This window comes from Lampetra fluviatilis (assembly GCF_964198595.1).
Source record: "Lampetra fluviatilis chromosome 45 unlocalized genomic scaffold, kcLamFluv1.1 SUPER_45_unloc_2, whole genome shotgun sequence".
NCBI classification, from domain to species: domain Eukaryota; kingdom Metazoa; phylum Chordata; class Hyperoartia; order Petromyzontiformes; family Petromyzontidae; genus Lampetra; species Lampetra fluviatilis.
The window spans coordinates 186,009-213,374 of NW_027620426.1; the positions used below are offsets into that span (position 1 = coordinate 186,009).

Below are 27,366 nucleotides of genomic sequence, written 5' to 3' on the forward strand. Positions count from 1 at the left end.
CCCTGCAGTCACGAAAGCTTTAAATCGAAAAATTATCAAAATCAATTGAGTGTCCTTGTTGGCACGCGTGTTCTGCCACAGCCGACAGTTGTGTTTGGGAGTATTTAACATTTATTTGTTGTTCTTTTAGTCTCATGATGATCATTCGCCCTGTCTGCACAACATAGCATTTGCAATCAATCCGGTGGACACCTTCTGTTGATATCTTTCGGTAAGTCATCTTTAGTACCAGATGTTCGTTTCTGTGTTTTACGTACCGTGCCAAATCTCACTCGGATGTTTTGTTTTTCCAAAAATCTGTCCAGTTTATTAGTTACTCCCACAACGTATGGTATTTGAATGCTTTTAAACACTTGGTCAGTTTCAACGCTCGTGTTATTTTATTTTGGTTTTGCCATTCAGTGCCCCGTCGATTTGCGCATCGTTGTAACCGTTTAATTGCAGCGCCTCGTTAACACGTTTAACTTCACTTCTCAGACGATCGCCATCTGACACTTTCTTAGGCCGATGAATGAGCGTCTTGACGAGAGCGGATTTCTACGCGGGGTGATGTTGTGACTCCGCACTGAGATAGGCGTCGGCGTTCTTTTCATTCTTTCAGTAAAGGCGGTGTGCAGGGGCTTTTCCAAGTGTCACGGCCGCCGCTCCGTTTCCGCGAAAGGTTCCAACAATGAACGGCTCGCATCATTCGCACATGAGGTCATTTATCTGAACGTAATTTACGTATATATATATGTCACGTGGTTGTTGTCCTTCCCCCCCAACCCCCCAAATACCACCTCCAGTTAGCGGAGTTGGCTACGCACAGTGACAATGAAATTCAGCGTAATTACACTATACTATAAACTACACCACTATACACTACTATACACTACTATACACTACACCACTATACACTACACCACTATACACTACTATACACTACTATACACTACACCACTATACACTACACCACTATACACTACACTATACACTACTATACACTACACTATACACTACACTATACACTACTATACACTACACCACTATACACTACACTATACACTACTATACACTACACCACTATACACTACACTATACACTACTATACACTACTATACACTACACTATACACTACACTATACACTACTATACACTACACCACTATACACTACACTATACACTACTATACACTACACCACTATACACTACACTATACACTACTATACACTACACCACTATACACTACTATACACTACACCACTATACACTACACTATACACTACTATACACTACACCACTATACACTACACTATACACTACTATACACTACACCACTATACACTACACCACTATACACTACACTATACACTACTATACACTACACTATACACTACTATACACTACACCACTATACACTACACCACTATACACTACACTACTATACACTACACTACTAGACACTACACTACTATACACTACTATGCTACTATACAATACACTACTATACACTACACCACTATAAACTACACCGCTATACAATACACCGCTATACACTATACCGCTATACACTACACCGCTATGCACTATACCGCTATACATTACACCACTATACACCACACTACTATACACTACACACTACTATACACTACACCACTATACACTACACTACTATACACCACACTACTATACACTACTATACACTACACTACACACTAGTGCTGTATTAGTAAGGAATTGACCACGTTCTGATTATGCGACACTAAGCCTTTCTAATCGGCTGTATCGGGTGGTGGCGCGTTTAACGACGCAACATTTACATATTTACGCGATCTAACCCGAACAAAACCTATATAGGGTGCTTCAAAAAAGATGTTAACACTTTATATGGGACTATCGTTTTTAATGGAAAAATAACGGATACTAAATACTACAACTGTAACGCGACAACAAGTGTAACGTTAATTATGGTAGGAACCACCTGGTTCCACCAGCCCACAGGGGATTATTGTGCCCGTTCGTCGTGCATCCAAAAATGGGAGGGGTCGGGCTGGGTGGAGAGGGGAGGGTGGGGAGGGGGTGGGATGGGGCTGGGTGGGGAGGGTGGGGAGGGTGGGGAGGGGCTGGGTGGGGGGTGGGAGGGTTGGGGCTGGGTGGGGAGGGGCTGGTCACCCCGTGGTGCCCTTATACAACTCAACGTTTAACCTACTCACGCGGCTTGTGCCCGCGCTCACAGTCGGCCATATTTGCGGAATACACCACGCCGCCGTTGACCCTGCAGGCCATTGACCGAGCAACCCAACGTTCCTACCAGCTCCCTCCGCAGGAACGTGTTAGCTTCAACAAGTCAAGGAGCCTCCCACTCATTCCCCATCGTTGTCAACGCACCGCCTGGAATCGTCTCCAGGTGGTCTCCACTTGCTATCGTTGCAAATTCTCACGAAGTGTTGCGGTGTTTTTGAAGCACCCCTGTAATTGTGAAATAAGTATAACCCGTAAAAACAAAGTTTTTCACTCTAAATCCTTTATATGCGTGGCGGATAGAGTCCTTTCGTCCTCTGGCTTGAGATGGCTGCCACCTATGGGTCAGATGATTGTCTGCAGTATTAAACAATTGGTAATTAAATATTTAATTTGTTTTCCCTAAACAGTGTAAAATTTTGGAAAAAAATTTTCACGAACATTAATTGTCTCGCACAACGAGTCTGTGTGCAAAATGTCAGCTCGATTGGATCACGGGAAGTGGGTTAAAAAACGACCGAAAGGTTTGCACGGTCGTAAGCAAGCAAGCAAGCACGCAAGCAAGCAAGCGAACTTAATATAAATGATTTAAAAACCCCCAAATGGTGACGTTAGGCACAGGGTCACGTGTGCCGAGTCACTGTTGTGGACACCGATGAGGAAGTCACGTGGAAGGCTGTGACGCACCATTACACCATCGTCACCGAGAGTGACACACTTGTTGATGTTGAAGTTGTTGTTTTTGGTTTGTTTTACTTCCCCCGCCACCTCGGATTAGCCGCGGTCGGCTACGTAAGGTGCCAAAAAAGTTCAACATTGTACATACATGAGATGAGTCTCTATGGGTATCTGTGCATCTCTATGGTTCTATGCTAGTCTATGGATCTCTGTGGGTCTCTTTGGGTCTATACGATTATCTGGATCTCTGTGGGTCTCTGTTGATCTCTGTGCCAGGCTAGGTGCAGGGGGAGATCACGGGACAGACCCAGCAGGTGCCATGAGTTGACTGCGGCTGTGCCAGGCTAGGTGCAGGAGGAGGTCACGGGACAGACCCTGCAGGTGCCATGGGTCGACTGACTGAGATGACCGACAGATGCACCACCACCTGTACCCCCGACTGTGCCAACTTGCTGCGTTTTAACCGCCCGGTGCTCCGCTCGTTGTTGTGAGCGTCGCTACAACCACCACCACAACAACCACCACCACAACCACAACAACCACCACAACCACAACAACCACCAGCAGCAGCAGCATGGCTTCCGTGCGCAGAGGTCACTCCGACCCGAGACGTCGCCCCTCCCCTCCCTCCCTCCTTCCCCCTCCCTCCTTCTTCCCCTCCCTCCCTCTCCCCCCTCCCTCTCCTCCACCATGTCTTCGAATGACTCGGGCTACAAACTGAAAGAGGAAGTTGGAGGGCGCTCTCTGTCTCTCGCTTTATTGAGAGGTAGAGTGAGAGGCAGGTGAAGGGTGAGAGGTGAGAGAGACAGCGGGATGGAGACACCTGGAGCTTCAACTTCATCCTGACGAAGAGGAACTTCGCTGGGAATCTGTGGTGAGTTTGGAGGTAACTGTGGTGAGTTTGTGTGTATCTGTGGGCCTCTCTGAGTCTATAGGTCTCTCTCTCTCTCTGTGTGTGTGGGTATTTGTGGTGAGTCTATGTGTGGGAATCTGTGATGAGAATCTGTAGTGAGTTTGTGTGTGTCTGTGGGTCTCTTGAGTCTGTGAGTCTCTGTGTGGGTCTGTGGGTCTCTGTGCGAGTTTGTGGGTATCGGTGTGAGTCTGTGGGTCTCTGTGTGTGTCTGTGAGTCTATGTGTGGGTCTGTGGGTCTCTAAAGTCTGTGAGTCTCTGTGTGAGTCTGTGGGAATTTATGGAAATATGTGTTTGTCTGGGTCTTGGTGTTTGTGAGTGTGTGGCTCACTGCGGTGAGTCTGTGTTTATCTGTGGTGAATCTGTGGGTCTCTGTATGAGTATGTGGGTCACTGTGGTGAGTCTGTAGGTCTCTGCCTGAGGCTGTGGGCCTCTGTGGTGAGTTTTTGCGTACATGTGTGTGCCTGTGGTCTCTGTGCGAGTCTGTGGGTCTCTATGCGAGTCTGTGGGTCTCTGTGTGTGTCTGTGGTTATCTCAGGCTATGGGTTTCTGTGCGAGTCTGTGGGTCTCTGTATGAGTCTGTGGGTCTCTGTGTGTCTCTATTCTTATCTGTGTGTGTATGTGGATATCTGTCTCATTCTGTGGGTCTTCGTGTGTGTCTGAGGTTCTCTATGCGAATCTGTGGGTCTATGTGTGTGTCTGTGGGTCTCTGTGTGTATGGATATTTGTGTGAGTCTGTGCGTCTCTGTGTGTATCTATGGGTCTGTGTCTATGTATGTTGACCTTCTTTGACACCGTACGTAGCTAACCGTGTCAATCTGTGGGTCGCTGTAGGTTTCTATGGGTTTCTCTATGGGTTTGTGCAAGTCTGTGGGTCTCTGTGTCTATGGGTCTCTGTGTCTATGGGTCTCTGTGCGTCTCTGTGTGAGTCTGTGGGTCCCTGTGTGAGTCTGTGGGTCTCTGTTGGTCTCTGTGTGAGTCTGTGGGTCTCTGTGTGTGTCTATCGGTATCTATGTGTGTCTGTGGGTATCTATCTGAGTCTATGGGTCGTCGTGTGTGTCTGTGGGTCTCTATGCAAATGTGTGGGTCTCTATGCAAATCTGTGGGTCTATGTGTGTCTGTGGATTTATGTGTGTGTGTCTGGATCTTTGTGTGAGTCTGTGGGTCTCTGTGCAAGTCTGTTGGACTCTCAGTCTATGTGTCTCTGTGTGTGTCTGTCGGTATCTGTGTTTGTCTATTGGTATCTGTCTGAGTCTGTGGGTCTCTATGCGATTCTGTCGGTCTATATGTGTCTGTGGATCTGTGTGCGTGTCTGGATCTTTGTGTGAGTCTGTGGGGTCTCTGTGTTTATGGGTTTCTGTGTGTGTGCGCGTCTGTATATGGGTCTCCGTGCGTCTCTGTGTGAGTATGTGGGTCTCTGTTTGAGTCTGTGGGTCTATGTGTGAGTCTGTAGGTCTCTGTGTGAGTCTGTGGGTCTCTGTGTGAGTCTATGGGTCTCTGTGTGAATCTGTGGGTCTATGTATGAGTCTGTAGGTCTCTGTGCGAGTCTATGGGTCTCTGTGTGAGTCTGTAGGTCTCTGTGTGAGTCTATGGGTCGCTGTGTGAGTCTGTGGGTCTCTGTGTGAGTCTGTGGGTCTATGTGTGAGTCTGTAGGTCTCTGTGTGAGTCTGTGGGTCTCTGTGTGAGTCTATGGGTCTCTGTGTGAATCTGTGGGTCTATGTATGAGTCTGTAGGTCTCTGTGCGAGTCTATGGGTCTCTGTGTGAGTCTGTAGGTCTCTGTGTGAGTCTGTGGGTCTCTGTGTGAATCTGTGGGTCTCTGTGTGAGTCTGTGGGTCTCTGTGTGAGTCTGTGGGTCTCTGTGTGAGTCTGTGGGTCTCTGTGTGAGTCTGTAGGTCTCTGTGTGAATCTGTGGGTCTCTGTGTGAGTCTGTAGGTCTCTGTGTGAGTCTGTAGGTCTCTGTGCGAGTCTGTAGGTCTCTGTGTGAGTCTGTGGGTCTCTGTGTGAGTCTGTGGGTCTCTGTGTGAGTCTGTAGGTCTCTGTGTGAGTCTGTAGGTCTCTGTGTGAGTCTATGGGTCGCTGTGTGAGTCTATGGGTCTCTGTGCGAGTCTAAGTGATGCACGTGTAGAGAGTGCGAGACGTGGTGATCATAGCAATTTCCCTCCCATGGTTCTGCCTCCTGATCGTGAAGTTGTAAAGAAATTAGTTTTCAATTTCGTATCGTGGTGGAGTGTATAGTAGTAGTCTTTAGTGTGCAGTGTATAGTGTATAATCGTGTATATACTAGTGTTATAGTGCAGTGTGTAGTCGTGTAGTGCATAGTGTAGTGTATAGTAGTGTAGTGTATAGTAGTGTATAGTTGGGTAGTATTGTAGTGTATAATAGTGTAGTGTATAGTATTGTAGTGTATAGTATTGTAGTGTATAATAGTGTAGTGTATAGTAGTGTATAGTATTGTAGTGTATAGTAGTGTAGTGTATAGTAATGTATAGTAGTATATAATTTAGTAGTATAGTAGTGTATAATAGTGTAGTGTATAGTAGGGGCAAGTGCTGTTAGTAGTAGTTAGTAGTAGCACCTAAACAGATTTAGTAGTGATAAGTACTCGCTGTTCGCAAGCTGTGAGAGAGCAGTTAGTAAACAACAGAGGTGGGACAAAGTCATTGTTATGCAAGTCCAAGTCGAGTCGCAAGTCATCAAATTCATGACTCGAGTCTGACTCGAGTCCAAGTCACATGACTCGAGTCCACATCTCATAGGTGGGACAAAGTCATTGTTATGCAAGTCCAAGTCGAGTCGCAAGTCATCAAATTCATGACTCGAATCTGACTCGAGTCCAAGTCACATGACTCGAGTCCACACCTCTGGTAAACAAGGTTGTCCCGCTCAATCAAACGGTCAGGGTCAAATGGGGTGAGGTAGGATCCAAACGCCAGATTGGGAAGGACCAATCGGAGGGGTCCACGAGGTGGCTGGGGATTGGTCAACCCGGCCACGAACAGGTATAAAAGCCGGAGCGCTGAGAGCTCTTGGTGAGTTCTGCTACACGAAGACCCAAGTCGGCTGAAGGCAGCTAGGACCCTGGACCAAGCCTTCCAGCCCTTGTCAGGGCTGGGGCTCAGAGTAACCAGTGGTCAGGGGAGATAGGTCCTGGATAGGACCCTGGCTCCCAGCCTTCCCGCCCTTGTGAGAGCGAAGGTCCTGAGCGACCAGAGGTCGGGGACCCGCCGGGCCAGTGGCGGGTCAGTGTGCCTCCCCTAGGTCCCAGCCGGAGGACGCTAGGCTAGCGGGGAGATTAGATAGACAGCAAGTCCGAAGGCTGTACCTTCGTAGAATAGGAGCGAAGAGTGAGTGTGAGCTGTGCAGGGTCAGGAGACTGTGTGTTAAGATAATAAACGGTGTGTGCCATAAAGAAGTTTAGAGTCCGTCCTTTACAACACTACACGGACAAAGATCTTCCGTGTAGCATCTATGAAGGATTAAACTGTAGACGACGGGGTTTGTCGCCAGCACCACGTCCGACCGCCTTTGTCTCCCTAGTGGCAATGTTTACACACCGCACCAGGTACTCATTTGATTGAGGTTGAGTCTACCTAGGGGAGGCCCAGGATTGGTTCAAATAATCGTCACCGGTGTTATCCATGACTAGGAATCGAACCCGGGTCGCCAGGTTCAAAGCGCAGCGCGCTAACTGCTACACTACCGCACACACAGACACACACATAGATACACACAGACACACACAGACACACACAACAACAACCGTCACCGCCACTAAGTGGCGGTGACGTCACCACGACGCTTGTGCCAGGCCAAGTGCACCTTGAGGCCACGTGAAGTGTCGAACGCCCGCTGGCAGGAGGTCACGGGGCAGACCCAGCAAGTGCCACGGGTCGACTGACCGAGATGATCGAGATGACTGGCTGATGCACCACCTGTGCCCCCTCCTGTACCAACTTGCTGTGTTTTAACCACCCGGCACTCCGCTCGTTGTTGTGAGCGTCGCTCCTCCGCCCTCGGTTGTTGTTGGAGGGCGACACACACAGACACAGACACACACAGACACACACAGACGGGGTGGCACTCACGGAACCGTGCGGCATGAAAACAGCAACAACTCAAGGGGTCCCTTTGCGATCTCGTGGTGTGCGCGGTGCGTTGCTCAGGAGAAACGAACTGAAGATGCCCATCGGATCATCATCATGATAAGAAGAAGAGGGAGAAGAGGATGTTGGTGGTTGGTGCTGGTGGTGGTTTCCGAACGGGGGAAGATGCTCACGGCAGTGCTGGCGCTGTGCTGCTGTGTCAGATTGGTGGCTGCGGTAAGAAAAGGGGGGAGGGGTTGATGGTCATGATGATGATGGTCACTGCTATCAGTAGGTGACATTCATCATCATCATGGGCACCACGGTGCCGAGGGAAATGTTAACTCCCTCGCCTGGTGTACAGGAGGTCGTGGGTTCGGTCCCGTGACCCTGACGATACCGGCTGCTGTATATTTGAAGTCTGCATCTCTCTGACTTCCCGTGGTAGTCACTGCGTGGATTTTAGCCGCACCCGGTTAGACAAGTAATTTTAGTTTATACATTTTAGTTTAGAATCCCTCGGAGGTTCCACAACCCAGTGGATATCTAAACAATTAACGAAACTGCTTGATGGCCATGCCTCAGCTCACCGAGGTGTTGTTCTGTGGAATGTTGCGGTAACGGCTCTGAGGGTTTCCCTGTTCGAAACTGCTCTTTCCAGCGTTTGATGGATCGCATGTGTCTGTGTGTGTGTCTGTATCTGTGTGTGTGTCTGTATCTGTGTGTGTGTCTGTGTGTGTGTCTGTATCTGTGTGTGTGTCTGTGTGTGTGTCTGTATCTGTGTGTGTGTCTGTGTGTGTGTCTGTGTGTGTGTCTGTATCTGTGTGTGTGTCTGTGTGTGTGTCTGTATCTGTGTGTGTGTCTGTGTGTGTGTCTGTATCTGTGTGTGTGTCTGTGTGTGTGTCTGTATCTGTGTGTGTGTCTGTGTGTGTGTCTGTGTGTGTGTCTGTATCTGTGTGTGTGTCTGTGTGTGTGTCTGTATCTGTGTGTGTGTCTGTGTGTGTGTCTGTATCTGTGTGTGTGTCTGTGTGTGTGTCTGTATCTGTGTGTGTGTCTGTGTGTGTGTCTGTGTGTGTGTCTGTGTGTGTGTCTGTATCTGTGTGTGTGTCTCTGTGTGTGTCTGTATCTGTGTGTGTGTCTGTGTGTGTGTCTGTATCTGTGTGTGTGTCTGTGTGTGTGTCTGTATCTGTGTGTGTGTCTGTGTGTGTGTCTGTGTGTGTGTCTGTGTGTGTGTCTGTGTGTGTGTCTGTATCTGTGTGTGTGTCTCTGTGTGTGTCTGTATCTGTGTGTGTGTCTGTGTGTGTGTCTGTATCTGTGTGTGTGTCTGTGTGTGTGTCTGTATCTGTGTGTGTGTCTGTGTGTGTGTCTGTATCTGTGTGTGTGTGTCTGTGTGTGTGTCTGTATCTGTGTGTGTGTCTGTGTGTGTGTCTGTATCTGTGTGTGTGTCTGTGTGTGTGTCTGTATCTGTGTGTGTGTCTGTGTGTGTGTCTGTATCTGTGTGTGTGTCTGTGTGTGTGTCTGTATCTGTGTGTGTGTCTGTGTGTGTGTCTGTGTGTGTGTCTGTGTGTGTGTCTGTATCTGTGTGTGTGTCTCTGTGTGTGTCTGTATCTGTGTGTGTGTCTGTGTGTGTGTCTGTATCTGTGTGTGTGTCTGTGTGTGTGTCTGTATCTGTGTGTGTGTCTGTGTGTGTGTCTGTATCTGTGTGTGTGTGTCTGTGTGTGTGTCTGTATCTGTGTGTGTGTCTGTGTGTGTGTCTGTATCTGTGTGTGTGTCTGTGTGTGTGTCTGTATCTGTGTGTGTGTCTGTGTGTGTGTCTGTATCTGTGTGTGTGTCTGTGTGTGTGTCTGTATCTGTGTGTGTGTCTGTGTGTGTGTCTGTATCTGTGTGTGTGTCTGTGTGTGTGTCTGTATCTGTGTGTGTGTCTGTGTGTGTGTCTGTATCTGTGTGTGTGTCTGTGTGTGTGTCTGTATCTGTGTGTGTGTCTGTGTGTGTGTCTGTATCTGTGTGTGTGTCTGTGTGTGTGTCTGTATCTGTGTGTGTGTCTGTGTGTGTGTCTGTATCTGTGTGTGTGTCTGTGTGTGTGTCTGTATCTGTGTGTGTGAGCGGTAGTGTAGTGGTTAGCGCTATTCTGCACTATGAACCAGCGACCCCGGGTTTGATTCCCGCTTTTGGCCAGCACCAGTGATGATTATCTGAATCCGTCCTGGGCCTCCCCTATGTCGACTCAGCCTCAAATGAGTACCTGGTGCGATGTGTATACATCGTCACTAGGGAGACAAAGGCGGCCGGGCGTGGTGTTGGCCACCCACCCCCTCGTGTGCAGTGCCGGCCTTCATAGGTGCTCGCTAACAACACTTGCCCCAAGTCTCTTAAGGCTAAACGGGGATCTTTGTCTTTGTGTATTTGTCTGTGTGTGTGTATGTGTGTGTATGTGTTTTTATGTGGGAGCGGTAGTGTAGTAGTGGTTAGCTCTTCGCTACAAACCCGGCTTCCCGAGTTCGATTCCCGCTCACGGCCACTAACACCAGTGGTAGCGATTATTTGAACTGGTCCTGGGCCTCCCCTACGTCGACTCAGCCTCAAATGAGTACCTGGTGCGATGGTGTATTAACATCACCACTGGGGGAGACAAAGGCGGCCGGGCGTGGTGCTGGCCACCCACCCCCTCTGTGTGTGCCACAGTGCCGGTAGCCTTCATAGGCGCTGCTGCTCGCTAACAGAACTTAATGACGACCACAATGATGGAGTGCGACGACCTCATAACAACAAAGTTACAAACTCACGTAAAGGTCTAATACAATGCACCCTTTTCCTGCCACCCACAGACACCAACAGAGTCTCCGTGCCCTCATGGATTTCACCGGGTGGTAGAAACTGGCCTTTGCTGTGAGCAGTGCAAGCCAGGTAAGAGTAAGGGCAGAGCCAAACACGAAATCGTGCAGTCACGGCATTAAAATAAAGCAGCGCTGTCGTAGACAAAAAAAATTAACCCGTAAAAACAAAGTTTTTCACTATAAATCCTTTATACGCGTGGCGGCTAGAGTCCTCTCGTCTTCTGGCTTGAGATGGCTGCCACCTATGGGTCAGATGATTGCCTGCCAACATTAAGCAATTGATACTTAAATATAATTTATTTTTTCCTAAAAAGTGTAAAATTTAGGAAATTTTTTTTAACGAAAATAAATTGTCACGCACAACGAGTCTGTGTGCAAAATGTCAGGTCGATTGGATCACGGGAAGTGGGTTAAAAAACGACCGAAAGATTTGCACGGTCGTAAGCGCGCAAGCAAGCAAGCAAGTGAACTTAATATAAGGGATTTAAAAAGTTGCCATTTTTGAGGTGTGCATTTGTGAGCAATGGTGGCTAGGGAGATGTTGACTGCCTTGCTTAGTGTGCAGGAGGTCGTGGGTTTGATCCAATGACCCTGAAACCTGTTGCCACGGTGACTAGGGAGATGTTAAGTACCTCGCCTGGTATACAGGAGGTTGTGGCTTCGATTCCCTGACCCTGACGATGCGCTGCTGATGTGTATTTGGAGTCTGCATCTCTCTCGATGCAGTCAGTCGCATTGAGTTCCAGGCACGATTCGCCGATAACCAAATTCGTGAATAACGAGGTGGATGACGATGATGATGAAGATGATATTCTTTGGTTCTTTCGGTAAAGTCACGTATAAAGATAAAATAATAAATTAAATAATAGCATACGACGTTTTGATTGCAACACAAGCAATCATCATCAGGTATAATGAAATAGCGACATAAAATCTAACCAGAAAACTATAGACAGACATATAAGCAGACAGATATCACCAACATGCATAGAGAGAGCAACACAGATACAGAGAGGGGTGATCGTCTCTGTGGGGTGGCCTTAAATAGACAGAGGGGTGCGGAGGCAGAGAGAGGGAGGGGTTAGAGACAAAATGTACATGTCAATGAGTACGAAGAGACGCGTAGTAAAGTACGCAGGCTTAGAGGGAGAAAGAACACACTAAATTAAATAACCTAGCAAAGTATCGAAATGTTATGTAAAACGACACAGAGAGTCGGTTAACACACAATTAACGCATAGCCTGGTCGATTACGTATTTCAAAGATTGCTAAGTTAGAATTTAAGTGTGAAAATTCAAAAGAAAGACAAACATAAAAAACAAGAGGAACGGAGACACACAGACAGAGCAGAACAAAAGAACGACAAAAAACGAGTGTAGAAGATGATGTTTGTTTGTTTGTACCTTTTGCATCTCTCGTCTCTTGCAGGGCAATTCGTTGAGAATAGATGCACGGAAAACAATGGCCCCACGACCTGTGGGGAATGTCCTAATGGATTCTACACGGCAATAGTAAACTACCTATCAGAATGTTTGAAATGCAAGAAATGTGAGGAAGGTAACAACCACTTCCCTCGCGTCTTTATCAATGAGAATTGGCGTTCCTCTAAATGTCCGATTTGAATATACCGAAGCGTATACTAGTGTAGTGTGTTGTAGTGTATAGTAGTGTAGTGTGTAGTAGTGTAGTGTGTAGTAGTGTAGCGTGTAGTAGCGTATAGTAGTGTAGTCTATAGTAGTGTATTGTAGTGTGTAGTATGCAGTACTATATAGTAGTGTAGTGTGTAGTAGTGTATAGTAGTGTAGTGTGTAGTAGTGTAGTGTGTAGTAGTGTAGCGTGTAGTAGTGTATAGTAGTGTAGTCTATAGTAGTGTATATTGTAGTGTGTAGTAGTATGCAGTACTGTATAGTAGTGTAGTGTGTAGTAGTGTATAGCAGTGTAGTGTATAGTAATGTAGTGGTGTTGTAGAAAGTAGTGTAGTTTAGAGTTGTGTCGTGTATTGTATAGTAGTGTAGTGTATAGTAGTGTATAGTGGTGTAGTGTAAAGAAAAGTGAATAGTGTAGTGTATAGTACAGTGTATAGTGTCGTGAATAGTGTAGTGTATGGTGTAGTATATAGTGTAGTGTTTAGTTTAGTGAATAGTGTAGTGTTTGGTGTAGTGTATAGTTTAGTGAATGGTGTAGTGTTTGGTGTAGTGTGTAGTGTAGTGCATGGTGTAGTGTAGTGTTCGTGTAGTTTATGGTGTAGTGAATAGTGTAGTGAATAGTATTGTGATTAGTGGAGTCTGTGGTGTAGTGTATAGTGTACTGTATAGTAGTGTAGTGTATAGTAGTGTTATTAGTGTCGTGTATAGTAGTGTATAGTGTCGTGTATAGTAGTGTATAGTGTATAGTAGTGTAGTGTACTAGTACTATACACTGGTGTGTTTAAGAGCCAAGCCACAACATTTACAATCTGAATACCGTGACGTTTTGCCAGTAATTACAACCAACTTCATCAGGCAACAACCAGATTTGTGGAGAATTTCTCATGTTTATTTCCTTAAATATACGCGTAGATGTGATCAACTGCGTGTGGTATTACCTGCGAGTTGTTATCTCCTTCGCCTGGTATGCAGGAGGTCGTGGGTTCGATCCCGTGGCCCTGACGACGCCTGCTGCTGTATATTTTCCGTTTGTGTCTCTCTCTCTCACCGTGGTGGTCAACACATGGATTTTTCTCCATTTTTCCAACCCGTGTCTCCCCGCACAGACGAGGAAATTGACCAGCCTTGCACCGAGAGCTCCGACACGCTGTGCCGATGTAAAGCCGGTTTCCACAAAGCAGACGATGGCACGTTCTGCGCACAAGATCCAAGCAATGCAACTCCGACCGGTGCACACAGCGGTAAAACGAACGCAGGCTGAGGCCCCCATGCTCACGGTGGCTTAGTTAGATGTTGACTACCTCGTCTGGTGTGCAGGAGGTCGTGGGTTTGATCTGCAACCCTGATACCTGTTGCCACAATGTTAGTGTGATGCTAGCGCCTCTGATGATCACAGTTGGCTAAGAACGTTGCAAAATAAGTTCAACGCACATACATACACAGAGACCCAAAGACACCAATAGACCCACAGATACCCACATAGATACACCTATATTGACTCACATATTACCACAGTCGGCTACGTACGGTGCGAAAGAAGTTCACCGCACATACACACATACACCCACTCACCCACACACCTCCGATTAGCACGGTTGGCTACGTGCAGTTCCAAAGCGGTTTCGGCATTAATTTGAATTACCAAGAGAGGCTTGGATAGCAGCAGTAGCAGGAGCAGCAGAAGCATCCCTTGTTTTGTTATGAAGACGTCGTTACTCACGGCACAGAGAGAGAAACGCAGCAGCATGAACCGGCTGCAGCACGCTGTCTCTCTACGATGGCTGGCACCAAAAACTGTGTCGCACTCACGCAGCCACGCACTCTCCCCTCTCGCATGTGGGGAGCCTCGGCACTTGGCGACGCACCGACAAAAGTAATATTTACATTTTTAGTTTTTCACTTCCGGTTTCCATTTCCGATGACGTACACACACACACGCGCGTGCGCGCATCGCGATGTACACCACGTCATGTCACGTGCATAACTAGAAATGTAACGGGAAGGCAAACTGATGATGGACATCCCGTCACGTACGTCATCGGAATCTAAACGGAATTGGGAGACACATTTACGACGTACATCCACGTATGTGCGTCATCAGACACGTAACGTCACATACGGCAGGTTTTTGTTGTGATTGTTGCTGCATTGAGATTCACCGATTGGCCGACCCGATGACACGGCTTCGGCACGTTTTACTTTTGCAGCCGCCCCTAAATAATACATACAGACAAAGATCACCTGTGTAGCCTATAACACACTGTAGGGGCAAGTGCTGTTAGCGAGCACTTATGAAGGCCGGAACGGTACATGACGAGGTGGGTGGCCAGCACCACGCCCGACCGCCTTTGTCTGTTTACACACCGCACCAGGTACTCATTTAAGGTTGAGACGACCTAGGGGAGGCCCAGAACTAGTTCAGATAATCGGCACTGGTGTTGGCCGTGAGCGGGAATCGAACCCGGGTCGTTGGGTTCATAGCGCAGCGCGCTAACCGCTACACTACTGCCCACTGGCAGGTCACGGGGCAGACCCAGGTGCCATGGGTCGACTGACTGAGATGACTGACCGATGCCCCCTACTGTGCCAACTTTCTGTTTTTTATCCACCCGGCGCTCTGCTCATTGTTGTGAGCATCGCCCCTCTGCCCTCAGTTGTTGCTGGAGGGTGACTACCTACAACTGCCCAGTAGCAGCGTCCTTCGTGAGCTTCCTCCACAGAGGCCGATCTTGACACCGCTTGTGCTAGTAATTGGCAAGCCTACTCAGCTCCACATCCTCTTGTACCATATCACTCCATCTCTTCTCTAGCTCATGCCGTGCCCAGTTAGTTCCCTCTATCTGGCTGAACAAAAGCTCTTTAAGCATGCGGTGGCTGGGCATGCGGGCTACATGACCCAGCCATTGCAGCTTTGCCTGCTGGAGGAGCTTACTAATGGGAATGTTTTCCAGATCTTTCAAGGATATGTGAGCTCCTCACACAATCCAGCCTGATTAAACCCAGGATGGATTGCAGGCATGCCAGACTGAATGTTTCTAACTGGCGCAGATGTTTCATTAGAGGGGTCCACGTTTCACAAGCAGAGAGAAGACCCAAAGCTTTGTGTGGAGCGAAAGACCAGGTAGCTTCCACACAGCATTGTGCAGCCGATGAAAAGATAATGCGGCCAGCTGATTTGGAGTGAGACCTCTGCTGTGTAAACAGGAGCTGGTCATAAGCACACTGCCCAGACATGGTCAACTCTCCACTTTTTCCACAAGTAATCAATCACACAAAATGCCCATACTTAGTTTTGGTGGGGCTGATGGTAAGACCCCACCTCTTAGTGGCACATTTCAGGTTCAGCATCAGTGCCTCCAACTCCTCCTTTGAGTGAGCAGCAATCACCAGATCATCAACATACATAGACACATATACAGACATACACATAGACACATACACAGACATACACATAGACACATATACAGACATACACATAGACACATACAGAGAAACACACAGACACAGAGAGACAGCGACACACACAGACACACACACAACCCTGTGTGCGTCTCTTTTGAAATAGGAGGCAAGACAGCGGGCATTGTGGTGGCCGTGATTCTGCTGCTTGTGGTTGTCGCTGCTGCTGCTGCTGCGTTCATTTACAAGAAGAAGGGTGGAAGATTTCCATGCGGTAAAGTAGCGCGCATTTTCACTGCTGGCATTGCACCTGTAAACTAGAATCGTTATTTATTTATATACTGGAGGAGGAAATCCCAAAAGCCGTGAAGCTCTTCATTGACTTCATGTCCAGTTGGTGCACGGGGTCAGAAAGATGTTTTATTTTTCTTATTTTATTATTTCCATTCTACGTGACTTTACCGAAAGAACCAAGACGATCTTCGGTAGAGTGAACGGGCAATATCAGGGCTGCACACCCTTTTTAACATTTTGCCTGCATTCATTTGATTGTTTTTCTTTTCTCTCTTTCATCCTCCAGAAGGGGAGCCTGGTAACTCTAATCAGCAAGAATCGACTGCATTGGGCCTGCTTAATTCGAAGGCCCCAATCCCTGAGACTGGACCTTCTGCAGGTAAAGATGAACAACAAATCTCGCAGATTGATTCCAAATAAAATGCTCAGGGCCCTGAAAGGATTGGTGAGTGGCTTTTTCAAACTCCAAAATGTCTGCGTGTACACCACCTTGCCTTGCGGACCACGGCTGATATTCGACCACAACCTCTCCAGGCTGAGGCAGTGCAGTTTGGCAAAGGTGGTGAGGAAAGGAAAGGAGGTTACAACGTTTGATTTTTAGGCACACCGACCTCCAGCCACCCACAATGCCTAACAGCGGCCATGATTTTCGCTTGTGATGGAGGAAAGGGCTCGCGAAGGACGCTGCTGCTGCTGGGCAGTGCCAGGCTAGTTGCACAGTTGAGGACGCTTACTTTCGGGGGGACAAGTTGGGAGGGCAGTCGGCCTCCAGCAGCAATAATGGAGGGCGGAGGAGAGAGGAGTGGCAGCCTCTCCTCCACAGTCAACGTTTGAACATTCCTCGTGGCCAGTGACAGTGATTTTTTGTTGTTTGTGGAGGAACTCCTAGAAGAAGGATTCAGTTTCCTGGCTCGGCCAAGTGGTTTGTGGTCAGGATAAGTCGTAGATACCTGTCCCCCAGGGTATCCAGCAAAATATTAATTCGATATTTATAAACTAGTTTAGTGGTCATTGAATCGAAGGTGGAGGGGTTTCCAGCCCCTTGCACCCATCCAGAGCACCCATTTGGCCGCTGTGGTAGCTACAAGTGCCATGAGGGGGGTATAGCCGACAGGAATTGGCCATCCCTCCATGGTATTGCTCACAACCACCACCGTGTTATCGTCCAGTACCACCACAGAGGTAAAGGGTTGCTTTTGCCGGACTCCTCCACTATATATACATGCACACACATAGAAGAGAGACAGAGCAGCACACCAGTAATTACTGTGGCGTCTCCTCCATTAATCACCAGTGGTTCAAGACATGGATGAGTTGGAGGCTGCCAAGCTGATCAGAGGGAAGAGGCCGGAACTGAAGCAGTGGATTGGCAGGGACCCCACGTACCTGCTCGACTACTTGGACCGCAAAGAGTTGATCTCTCGCGACATATACAAGAGGGTCCGCGACATGACGGTGAAAGTGGAGCGCGCCAACTTTTTGATTGACGAGTTCATCGACAGGGACGAGTGCCTCAAGCTCTGGAGGGCTCTCGAAAGCCTACAGAACAAGTACCCCCAGCTGAAGGAGTGGATCTCAACCTGTGCATCGACCATGCCTCACACTTGTGGTAAAGCAATGCAAAACGAAACACGGCTGCTGCTGCTTTGATATTAAAAAAATACGACTGATGTTACGGCTTTGTTGTGTTTGAAACTCATTGGCTTACACCATAGACAGCCTTGTTCATGGCCTTGTCTCTGCACCCATGCAAGACTAGAGAACAAGTACAATGACAATGCAAGCAAACACTGCTTTGACAATAATAATTGTAATAGTAACACACATTGTAGTTTTTGAACTCATTGGCCTCTACACCAGAGATGGCAGACAGCGCTGCCACAGTCGTGGAACCAAAACTCGGGTACCCTCATTGCTAAGAGGCAGACGGGCGCGAAACATCGCCCCGGTGAGTGAACAAAACAAAGCTCGTCACACGATTGACTCCCGTCCGGGTATTGAAAAGTCGAGTTGTTTCGTGCGGTTTGTTTGTTTTGAAGCTTGAGGAATGAAAAAATTAAGATGTATGAAAAATAACAAATAGGTGTGATTTACATATACAACATTGTCTGGCAATAATACAAAACAAGAGGTGGTGTTAAGATGTAATGCATTCTTTTGATGCCTTTTGCAAGATATCATGAAGTAATGCATTAACCCACATACACACATTATACTTGTGGAAAAACATGCAAACATGCTCTGATAATAACAGTGTATGGCATTGTCTTTGAACCCATAGCGGTGTGTTAGTAGACCAGAGAATGCCAAAACGCGAACAGTACAAAGACAATGCCAGTATCAAGATGTTAACTACCTCGCCTGGTAAAAGCAGGACGTCGTGGGTACAATGCCAACCCTGACGCCTGCTGTATATTGGGAGTTTGCATCTCTCTGTCTCTCTCCCCGTGGTGGTCACTGCGTGGATTTCTCTCCAAGTTCTCCAGGTTTTCCTCCCTCCACGTTTAGAATCAACCTCGCGCGTTAAAGAGTATTTGGCTACTATACATTTCCACGTGATAAGCCCACTTTGTTGAGCCGCTATCATTCGTGATGGCCAGGTCGCTTCTGAAAATTTGCTACACAGCTCCGTAGCGGAGCCTTACCTGTGTAATGCGAGCAAGGATTGAGGGGGGCGGAGTTTGGGTCACGTGAGGAGAGGGAGGAGTTAGGGTCACGTGGGGGAGAGGATTTAAGGAGAGAACCGGAAGGGGATCGGGGAGTTGAGACGGAGTGAAACGGGAGGAGGCCACGCTGGGCAGGACGGGGAGGGTGGCGCGATCGCCACGCGTTGGGAGACGTCGGCACCGTCAGCCATCGGTGTCAGGACGCAGAGGGCTAGCGGGCTGTGGAAGGCCAGCTGCAGGGCGGAGCAGCAGTGAGGCTGCAGAACGGAGCAGCAGAGTGGCTGTGGAGTGATCAAAGGAGGAGACGCGGGCCTGAGCGAGGACGCCGTGTGAGCGAGATTCTACGAACCCAAATAAAGGACAACGGAGATCGACACTGAGAAAGAGTCCTTTATTACACCTGTTAAAATAAAAAAAACATTGTTTAGTTTGAGTAAAAATGAAGTATGCAAAATAGCCTCGGTTGAGTGAACATTTTGACTGCATTCGTATTATTTTTTTTATTTTCTCTCGTCCAACCTCCAGACGGGAAGCCTGGTCACTCTAATCAGCCAGACTCGACTGCATTGGATCAAGATGAACAGCAAATCACGCAGATTGATTCCAAACGACATACTCGGGTCCCTGTAATTGGTGAGTTTAGTCTAGTCTATGGGTCTCTATGTATATATATGGGTTTCTGTGTGTCTGTATGGGTCTCTGTGTATCAATATGGGTCTATATGTATCTATTATATGGGTCTATATGTATATATATATGGGTCTCTGTGTATCTATATGGGTCTCTGTGTATCAATATGGGTCTCTGTGCATATATATGGGTCTGCGTCTCGATGTATCTCTGGATTTCAAGTATTTGGCTGCTGCTACAAATGTCCACATGATGATGATATCAGCCACTTGGTTGATCTGCTACAATGTGTGGTGGCCAAGTCGCTTCTGAAAAAGATACTACAAAAAAGCTCAGCAGTGGGGTCTTAGACCTAGTACAAATAAAATCTGTTGTAGCAGCAGTAGTTGCTACGTCAAAAACTCGAACACGCGGTTAATCCGCAAGGCAGATAAACCACACGTGCGGATTATGATCAAGAACCTGGGTAGTGAGATACTGGGTAGTGAGACACTGCTAGTGAGACACTGAGTAGTGAGACACTGGTAGTGAGACACTGAGTAGTGAGACTCTGGGTAGTGAGATACTGGGTAGTGAGACAATGGGTAGCGAGACACTGGGTAATGAGACCCTGGGTAGTGAGACACTAGTTGTGAGACACTGGGTATCAATACACTGGTCGTGAGACACTGGGTAGTCAGACACTGGGTAGTCAGACACTGGGTCGTGAGATACTGGTCGTGAGACACTGGGTAGCGAGACACTGGTCGTGAGACACTGGGTAGTGAGAAACTGGGTAGTGAGAAACTGGGTAGTGAGACACTGGGTAGTGAGACACTCGGTTGTTAGAAACTGGATAGTGAGACACTGCGTAGTGAGACACTGGGTAGTGAGACACTGGGTAGCGAGACACTAGGTTTCGAGACACTGGGTAGTGAGACACTGGGTAGTGAGAAACTGGGTAGTGAGACACTGGGTAGTGAGAAATTGGGTAGCAGAGGTGGGACAAAGTCATTGTTATGCAAGTCCAAGTCGAGTCGCAAGTCATCAAATTCATGACTCGAGTCTGACTCGAGTCCAAGTCACATGACTCGAGTCCACATCTCATAGGTGGGACAAAGTCATTGTTATGCAAGTCCAAGTCGAGTCGCAAGTCATCAAATTCATGACTCGAGTCTGACTCGAGTCCAAGTCACATGACTCGAGTCCACACCTCTGTTGGGTAGTGAGACACTTTTTGTTAGAAACTGGATAGTGAGACACTGGGTAGTGAGACACTGGGTGGTGAGACACTGGTTAGTGAGAAACTGCTAGTGAGACACTGGGTAGTGAGACACTGGGTAGTGAGACACTGGGTGGTGAGACACTGGGTAGCGAGACACTGGGTGGTGAGACACTGGGTAGCGAGACACTGGGTAGCGAGACCCTGGGTAGCGAGACACTGGTAGTGAGACACTGGGTAGTGAGACACTGGGTAGTGAGACACTGGGTGGTGAGACACTGGGTGGTGAGACACTGGTGGTAAGATTCGACCATAAAGAAGGCTGCTGTCTCTGTTATAGACCAATCAGTTTCATAGACAATGCAAGTTTATTATTAGAGCCATATTTGTTTACATGTTCACCACAAGTACCATGTGTGTGGTTAATGCCACTAAGTAACTTTATTCCTCGTAAAAAATAAATGCCGTCTATTTAAGATGTTTGAACATCTTAACACAACTTCTGTCAGAAAGGGTAAAAAAAACATGTTTTTACTTGACAAAGCGTTATAGCTCATCGGATTATGTTTGTTTATTACCACCACCACCAACCCACCCACCCACCACCATCCCCAGACAAGGAGCTGCTGCAGATCCACGAGACGCTGCGGACCAACGACGTCGTCTCGGACTACACCCACGTGATGAGGCTCGCGGGCCTGGCGGATTCCTTCATCAGCGAGGCGAGCGAGAACCACGGGCGGAATGTGAACGAGAGGAACTATGCCATGCTGAAGCACTGGAGGGAGAGCCTGGGCCAAGAGGCCACCTACGGCAGGCTGGCCGAGGCGCTGGACAAGGCCGGCTTTAGTGGAACGGCGGGGATGGTGATGAAGCTGTGCGACAGCTTCGCTAGGCGGGAGGAGGAGGAAGAGTGGCGGGAGGAGGAGGTGCAGGACATACATATAGACTCCTAGAGACACAACAGTATGAAGTGGAGGAGGAGCAGGAGTAGGAGGAGTTGGTGGTGGAGGTCTTCCTCTTTTCGTTTTTCTCGGTATGTGTTGTTCGTTTTATAGTTTTGTAACTTCAACTCTGATGATGGTGACGATGATGGTGGTGCTGATGGTGGTGGTGTTGATGGTGATGTGGTGGTGATGATGATGGTGGTGCTAAGCGGTGGGGATGATGGTGGTGATGGTGGTGGTGGCGGTGATGATGATGATGGTGGTGGTGGTAAGCGGTGGTGCTGGTGGTGGTTTGTAGCTGTGGAGAGCGGTGGTGGTTAGCAGCGTCTACTACAACACTAAAGATGCCCACGAGCTCCTGTATACCAGGCCAGGTAGTTAACATCTCGCCAGGGTCCAGGATCGAACCTACGGCCCTCCTTTATACCAGGCGAGGTAGTTAGCATTTCATAGGGTCCGGGATTGAACCCACGACCTCCTGTGTACCAGGCCAGGTAGTTAACATCTTTGCCAGGGTCCGGGATCAAACCTTTTGCCCTCCAGTATACCAGGCGAGGGAGGTAGCAGCTTCTGCTACAAAAAGGCAAAGAGGGCAGAGTTCGATTGTCGCTCAAGGCCACCACCGACCAACCACTCACCACCTAACCGGGCCTCCCCTAGGTCGGCTCAAGTCTTAAATGAGTTGTCCCTGCTTACTGCGGTGGAGTCGTAGCAGTAGTGGTCATTAAACATCGCCACTGGGGAGAGAGACAAAGGCGGCAGGGCGTGCGTGGCGTGGTGTTGACTAACCCACCCATCCACTCAGGCACCTCGTGGTGCCAGAATACCGACATTCATAAGCACCACTGCTGCTGCTCGCTACTCACTAACAGCCACTTGGGTGAGTGAGTGTGTGGGTGAGTGAGTGGGTGAGTATGTGGGTGAGTGTTTGGATGAGCGAGTGAGTGAGTGTCTGGGTGAGTGTCTGGGTGAGTGTCTGGGTGAGCGAGTGGGTAAGAGAGTGGGTGAGAGAGTGCGGTGCCTCAAATATTGGAAGAAGAAGTCACCCCCTGTGAGTGGCTGGCTGAGGTGCCATCTGTTGAGGAAGTACTGAAGGCGATCCGGAGTCTGAGACCAGGAAAAGCACCGGGGCAGAGATGATCTCCCAAGCGAAATGCTGAGGGAGGGTGGCGTTTGTGCACAGACTGCCCTACATGACATCATAAGAACTGTCTAGACCAGTGGAGGGGATCCACAGGAGTGGAAGGATGCCTTGGTGGTCCCCCTCTTTAAGAAGGTTGACCGCACAGACTGTAACAACTACAGGGGCATCTCACTCCTCAGTGTGCCCGGAAAAGTCTTGGCAAGGATTGTTAAACATCACCTTGCTAGGCATGCTGAGGAGAGGCTTGCTGAGCCCCAATCTGGTTTTGAGAAAGGACGTTCCTGCACAGATGCCATATTTTCTGTCTGTCTCCTACAGCCGAGGTGTAGGGAATTCCCACAAGACCTACATCTCTGCTTTATTGACCTGGTCAAGGCCTATTATACCATCAGTAGGCCTGGGCTCTGGCTTGTTCTTCGTGCTTTCGGAGTCCCTGACCCACTGCTCACGATCATTAAGGACCTTCACCATGGTGAGCGGGCCCGGGTGAAACTACGTGGCTGGGAATCGGAGCCATTCCCTGTTCTCTGGCACCGACATTATTTAACATCTATTTCGACCACGTAGTTCGTGAAGCCTTCAATTGCTGTATGGGAGGAATTTCCATCTGGTACAGATACAATGGGAGGCTGATCGATGGCCAGGTGCGGTCAAGGGATGGCTCCCTATTGCTCAACCATGTTATGTATGCCGATGATCTGGTAATTGCTGCTCACTCAGAGGAGGAGTTGGAGGCGCTGCTGCTGAACCTGGAGCTTGCCACTAAGAGGTGGGGCTTTACCATCAGCCCCACCAAAACTTAAGCACCTGCCTGGATATTTTGTACCATCGGACACTCCACCCCCACAACTCCCAATTGGTGATAGGGCAGTTGTAGAGAGAGTGGAGAGTTTCCCATACCTGGGCAGTGTGCTCATGACCGGCTCTGGTTTAACAGCAGAGGTCTCACTCTGAATCAATCGAGCGGCATTATCTTTTCATCGGTTGCGTAACGCTGCGTGGAAGCTACCTGGTCTGTTGCTCCAAACCAAGCATCAGGTCTGCTCGGCCACAGCCCTTTCTTCTCTATGATTGCAAAACGTGGACCCCCCCTAATGGAACATCTTCGCCGGTTAGAAACATTTAGGCTGGCCTTCCTACGATCCATCCTGGGTTTAACCAGGCAGGATTGTGTGAGGAGCTCACACATCCTTAAATATCTGGACAAAGTCCCAATGGTGAGCTCCTCTGGCAGGCAGGGCTGCTTTGGCTGGGTCATGTAGCCCGCATGCCAAGCCACCGCATGCCTAAACAAGTTTTGTTCAGCCGGATAGATGGGGCTAAACAGGCACGGCATGGGCTGGAGAAGTGATGTGGTACAGGAAGATCAGCCTCTGTGGAGGAGGCTTGTGAAGGATGCTATTGGGCAGTCGGATGCAGTCGCCCTCCAACAACAACGGAGGGCAGAGGAGCGATGCTCACAACAATGAACAGAGCGCCAGGTGGCTAAAGCACAGCAAGTTGGCACAGTAGGGAGCACAGGTGGCGCATTGGCTACTCATCTCAATTTGTCAACCCGTGGCACCTGGATCTGTCCCGTGACCTGCTAGCGGGCGTTCGACACTTCACTTGGCCTCAACGTGTACATATCCTGGCACAAGTGCCACTTAGTGACGAATGGCGGTTTTGTTGTTGTTGAGTGATTGTGTTGGTGAGTGTGTGGGTGAGTGTGTTGGTGAGTGAGTGACTGTCTCCCAAAAACCAACACCTCGTCCACGTAGTGGGAGGTAGTAACAGGTGAAGTACAGGATTGTCTGACAGGGCGAAGTATGGTGGGTGGTGCGACCACCTGGGCCACTTCGGTAACCATGAAGGCCTGTTTGGACTCACCTGGATAAGTGCTGTCTAACGGGGCTCTGGTTAGCCACTTAGGCTAAGGGTGTAAACCCTGAAAACATCCCGGGTGGATATCAAGTGGCTAACGGCCCACCACGGTGGTGTGAATTAGCCACAGTCCAGATGGCCAATGGCATATGGTGGAGAAGCCTTCCAATCGTCTTGGTTTTCTGCCTCACCATTGGACCTAAGCTTGGCTCCTGGTTAAGCCCCGTGCGGTAGGCTGGTGTGCTACACACACTGCGCATACATTAATTCACACACTGGCACCCTCCAGGGACACTGTGTTATCGCACCACCACACTACACACCCAAAGCCCTTGGGCGACTGGCATGTGGCGAGCGGGGGAGGCCTATGCAGCTAGAAGCTCCTAGTAACAAACCAACACCAAGGCGGCAGCTAATAGAAGGTCGTCATGCACTCGGATTAGGCAGGAGTGCATCCCAGCAGCTGTAGCTGTGACTGAGCATCCCACAAGGATCCACTCTGCTCACCCCAATTGGGTTAGGGGGCTAGAAAAGGTACCCTAAACACAGCCTGCCTAGCAACATCCTGTCTGGCTTACCGCGACCAGAGGGAGCATCACTAATTGCGGTCGAAACTAAAATAAATATAACCTATACATTTGTAATACAGGTCGTTGAAGCGACTTCTGGAATCCGGTCTTTATTCGTCTTTCATTACAGCACTCCTTCATGCTGCTGACAGACAGCGTGAGAGGGATAGAAAGAGAGAGACACACGCGGCCACGGCGCGTCTGAAACAGTGAAACAGAGGCTCAGGGAGCTTATGGTGAGTTGCTTTTGAGTTGGGTGCTGAAATCCCGTCGTTAATGTCATAGGGATTTTGGTTGGCAGGACCAGTGGGTTCCTGTCTGTCGTTACTCCCTCCGCTCGATTGCATGCAGCCAGGGGCTGCATTGCGAGTAGGAGCGTGTGAGCGAGGTGTCTTCTCAGCTCGGTCGAGACAGCTGATTGCTACAACACGAGTCTTGGAGAGATACTGCTTTAAATTTCCCCCGCTACGGCTGATGCGTGCGGCGACGCGCAGAGACGTCAGAGGGTGTAAACATGGGACATGGATTGTCCGTTGTGATTCCCAAAGGAGTATACTGCGATACAAATGCGGGGAGAACCGCGGGGATATGCGTGTGCGCGAAGATTGCCTTCGAGCATATGGCCGCCATTTGTACGCACGCGGGAAACCGCGGAGATGTTCGCGTGTTGGGCCGCCATTTTGTACGCGCGCAGGAAACCGCGGAGATGTTCGCGCGTTGGGCCGCCATTTTGGGTGCGCGCGGGGAAACCGTGGGGACGCGGGTCGCGCATGCGCCCGCAATTTTGTACATACACGGGTGGCCTCGGAGATGTGGGGGTTGTATGTGTGAACTATTTCTGGGAAAGAGCAGGCATTGTTTTCTTTGTGCCACGTGGATTTCACATATTTAAAAAAAAATAATTTAGATACTGGGGCAACCCTGAAGTGAGACTTTTTTTTGCCCAGTACATGGGTCAACCGGGAAGCATGGCTTCCTTGACCCGGGATGTTGTACGACATTCAACGTTATACCTTGGGTGCAGCATACTAGCTCGACCTTGAAGCATGCCTTCCTTGAGCCAGTACATGGGTCGACCCTGAAGTGCGACTTCTCGACCTGGGACGTGGGGAGACGTCCAGAATGTTAAGTGGTGTGTGTAGGTGGGTGTTAGACTTTCAGTTTTCGCCCTTTTTCCGTCTGTGGGGTGACACGGTAGCAGAGCGGTGTGAGACCCTGCTATCCATTGGCTGGTTGGGTGATTGATTTGATTATCGGTGTTGGTTGTGCATCTGTAGTGGTGGTGTTGACGTGCGCCGGCTGTGACAGTGATGGATCACGCGGCGGCACGGGGTGCGGGGTTGGGCACGCGTTGGGGGCGTGGTATGGACGCGCGCGCCGGGAGTGACAGATGACGGGCGGCGCGGCGTGGGTGTTGAGGCGCGCTGACACGAGATGGGGAAAAGAGGATCGTAGCCAGCGCCCGGTGATTGGTCGAAGGGGAGGTGCTCGCAGCGACGTCCGCAGGAGGGGTATAAAGGGTTACGCGCAAGAGCACTCGGGGCAGTTAGCCAGTTAAGAGATTACAGACGGAGTGGAAGGGGTAGGGCCCGTGTGGCTCGAAGGCGAGACCGTGGGACCCGAGGTCCGACGCCCATGTGGGTCGGGACTGTGGGACCCAGGGTCGAGACGGACACCCCAGCTGGGTGTGTTCCGAGAAGCTAAGTGGCGTTAGTCGCCGAGTAGCTAAGTGGGCGTTAGTCGCCCGAGTAGATAGTCAAGTAGTAAGTGGGCGTTAGTCGCCCGGGTAGCTAAGTGGCGTTAGTCGCCCGAGTAGCTAAGTGGGCGTTAGTCGCCCGGGTAGCTAAGTGGCGTTAGTCGCCCGTGTAGCTAAGTGGGTGTTGATCACTCGTGTAAATACTGTTGGTTTAAATAAAAGAGTGTGCTACCCGTGAAGTCGTCTCCCGCCGAGTTACTACATTACAACTGGCGTCAGAAGTAAACCTGTCTTCAAGAAGAATGGACACTAGGAAGACTACCCGTACCCACGAGCGAGGTCGGGAAGACGACGGCGTACCGGGGACACCAACCTCGGGAAGAGAGGACGAGGAGTTGCCGCCGATGCAGACCTTTGCAGAGATGGCCGACGCTCCGCTCGCCTCCGACACCAGCCTGCAGGACGCGCACTCCCGGTTGGCGGAGTTGCTGCTCGCCGCCGCTGCAATCTTGGCGGAGATCTCCGTTCCGGCGGGCGAGAAAACGGCTGCGGGGTTGGAGGGAGGAGCGAGGCTGGCGGGATCCC

General features: G+C 49.3%; 1 protein-coding gene across 1 annotated transcript; it reads left to right on the forward strand.

Annotated features, from left to right (window-relative positions):
* The first annotated feature begins 551 nt into the window (after nucleotides 1–551).
* On the forward strand, nucleotides 552–27,140 carry LOC144953826 (uncharacterized). Its single transcript, XM_078884475.1, has 11 exons — nucleotides 552–661; nucleotides 3,175–3,772; nucleotides 7,973–8,128; nucleotides 10,717–10,795; nucleotides 12,155–12,283; nucleotides 13,479–13,613; nucleotides 15,938–16,045; nucleotides 16,352–16,444; nucleotides 17,360–17,674; nucleotides 19,257–19,364; nucleotides 21,178–27,140. Exons 3-11 carry the CDS (start codon nucleotides 8,009–8,011, stop codon nucleotides 21,516–21,518), a joined length of 1,428 nt encoding a protein of 475 aa, XP_078740601.1. The 5' UTR covers nucleotides 552–661; nucleotides 3,175–3,772; nucleotides 7,973–8,008; the 3' UTR covers nucleotides 21,519–27,140.
* Nucleotides 27,141–27,366: the final 226 nt, after the last annotated feature.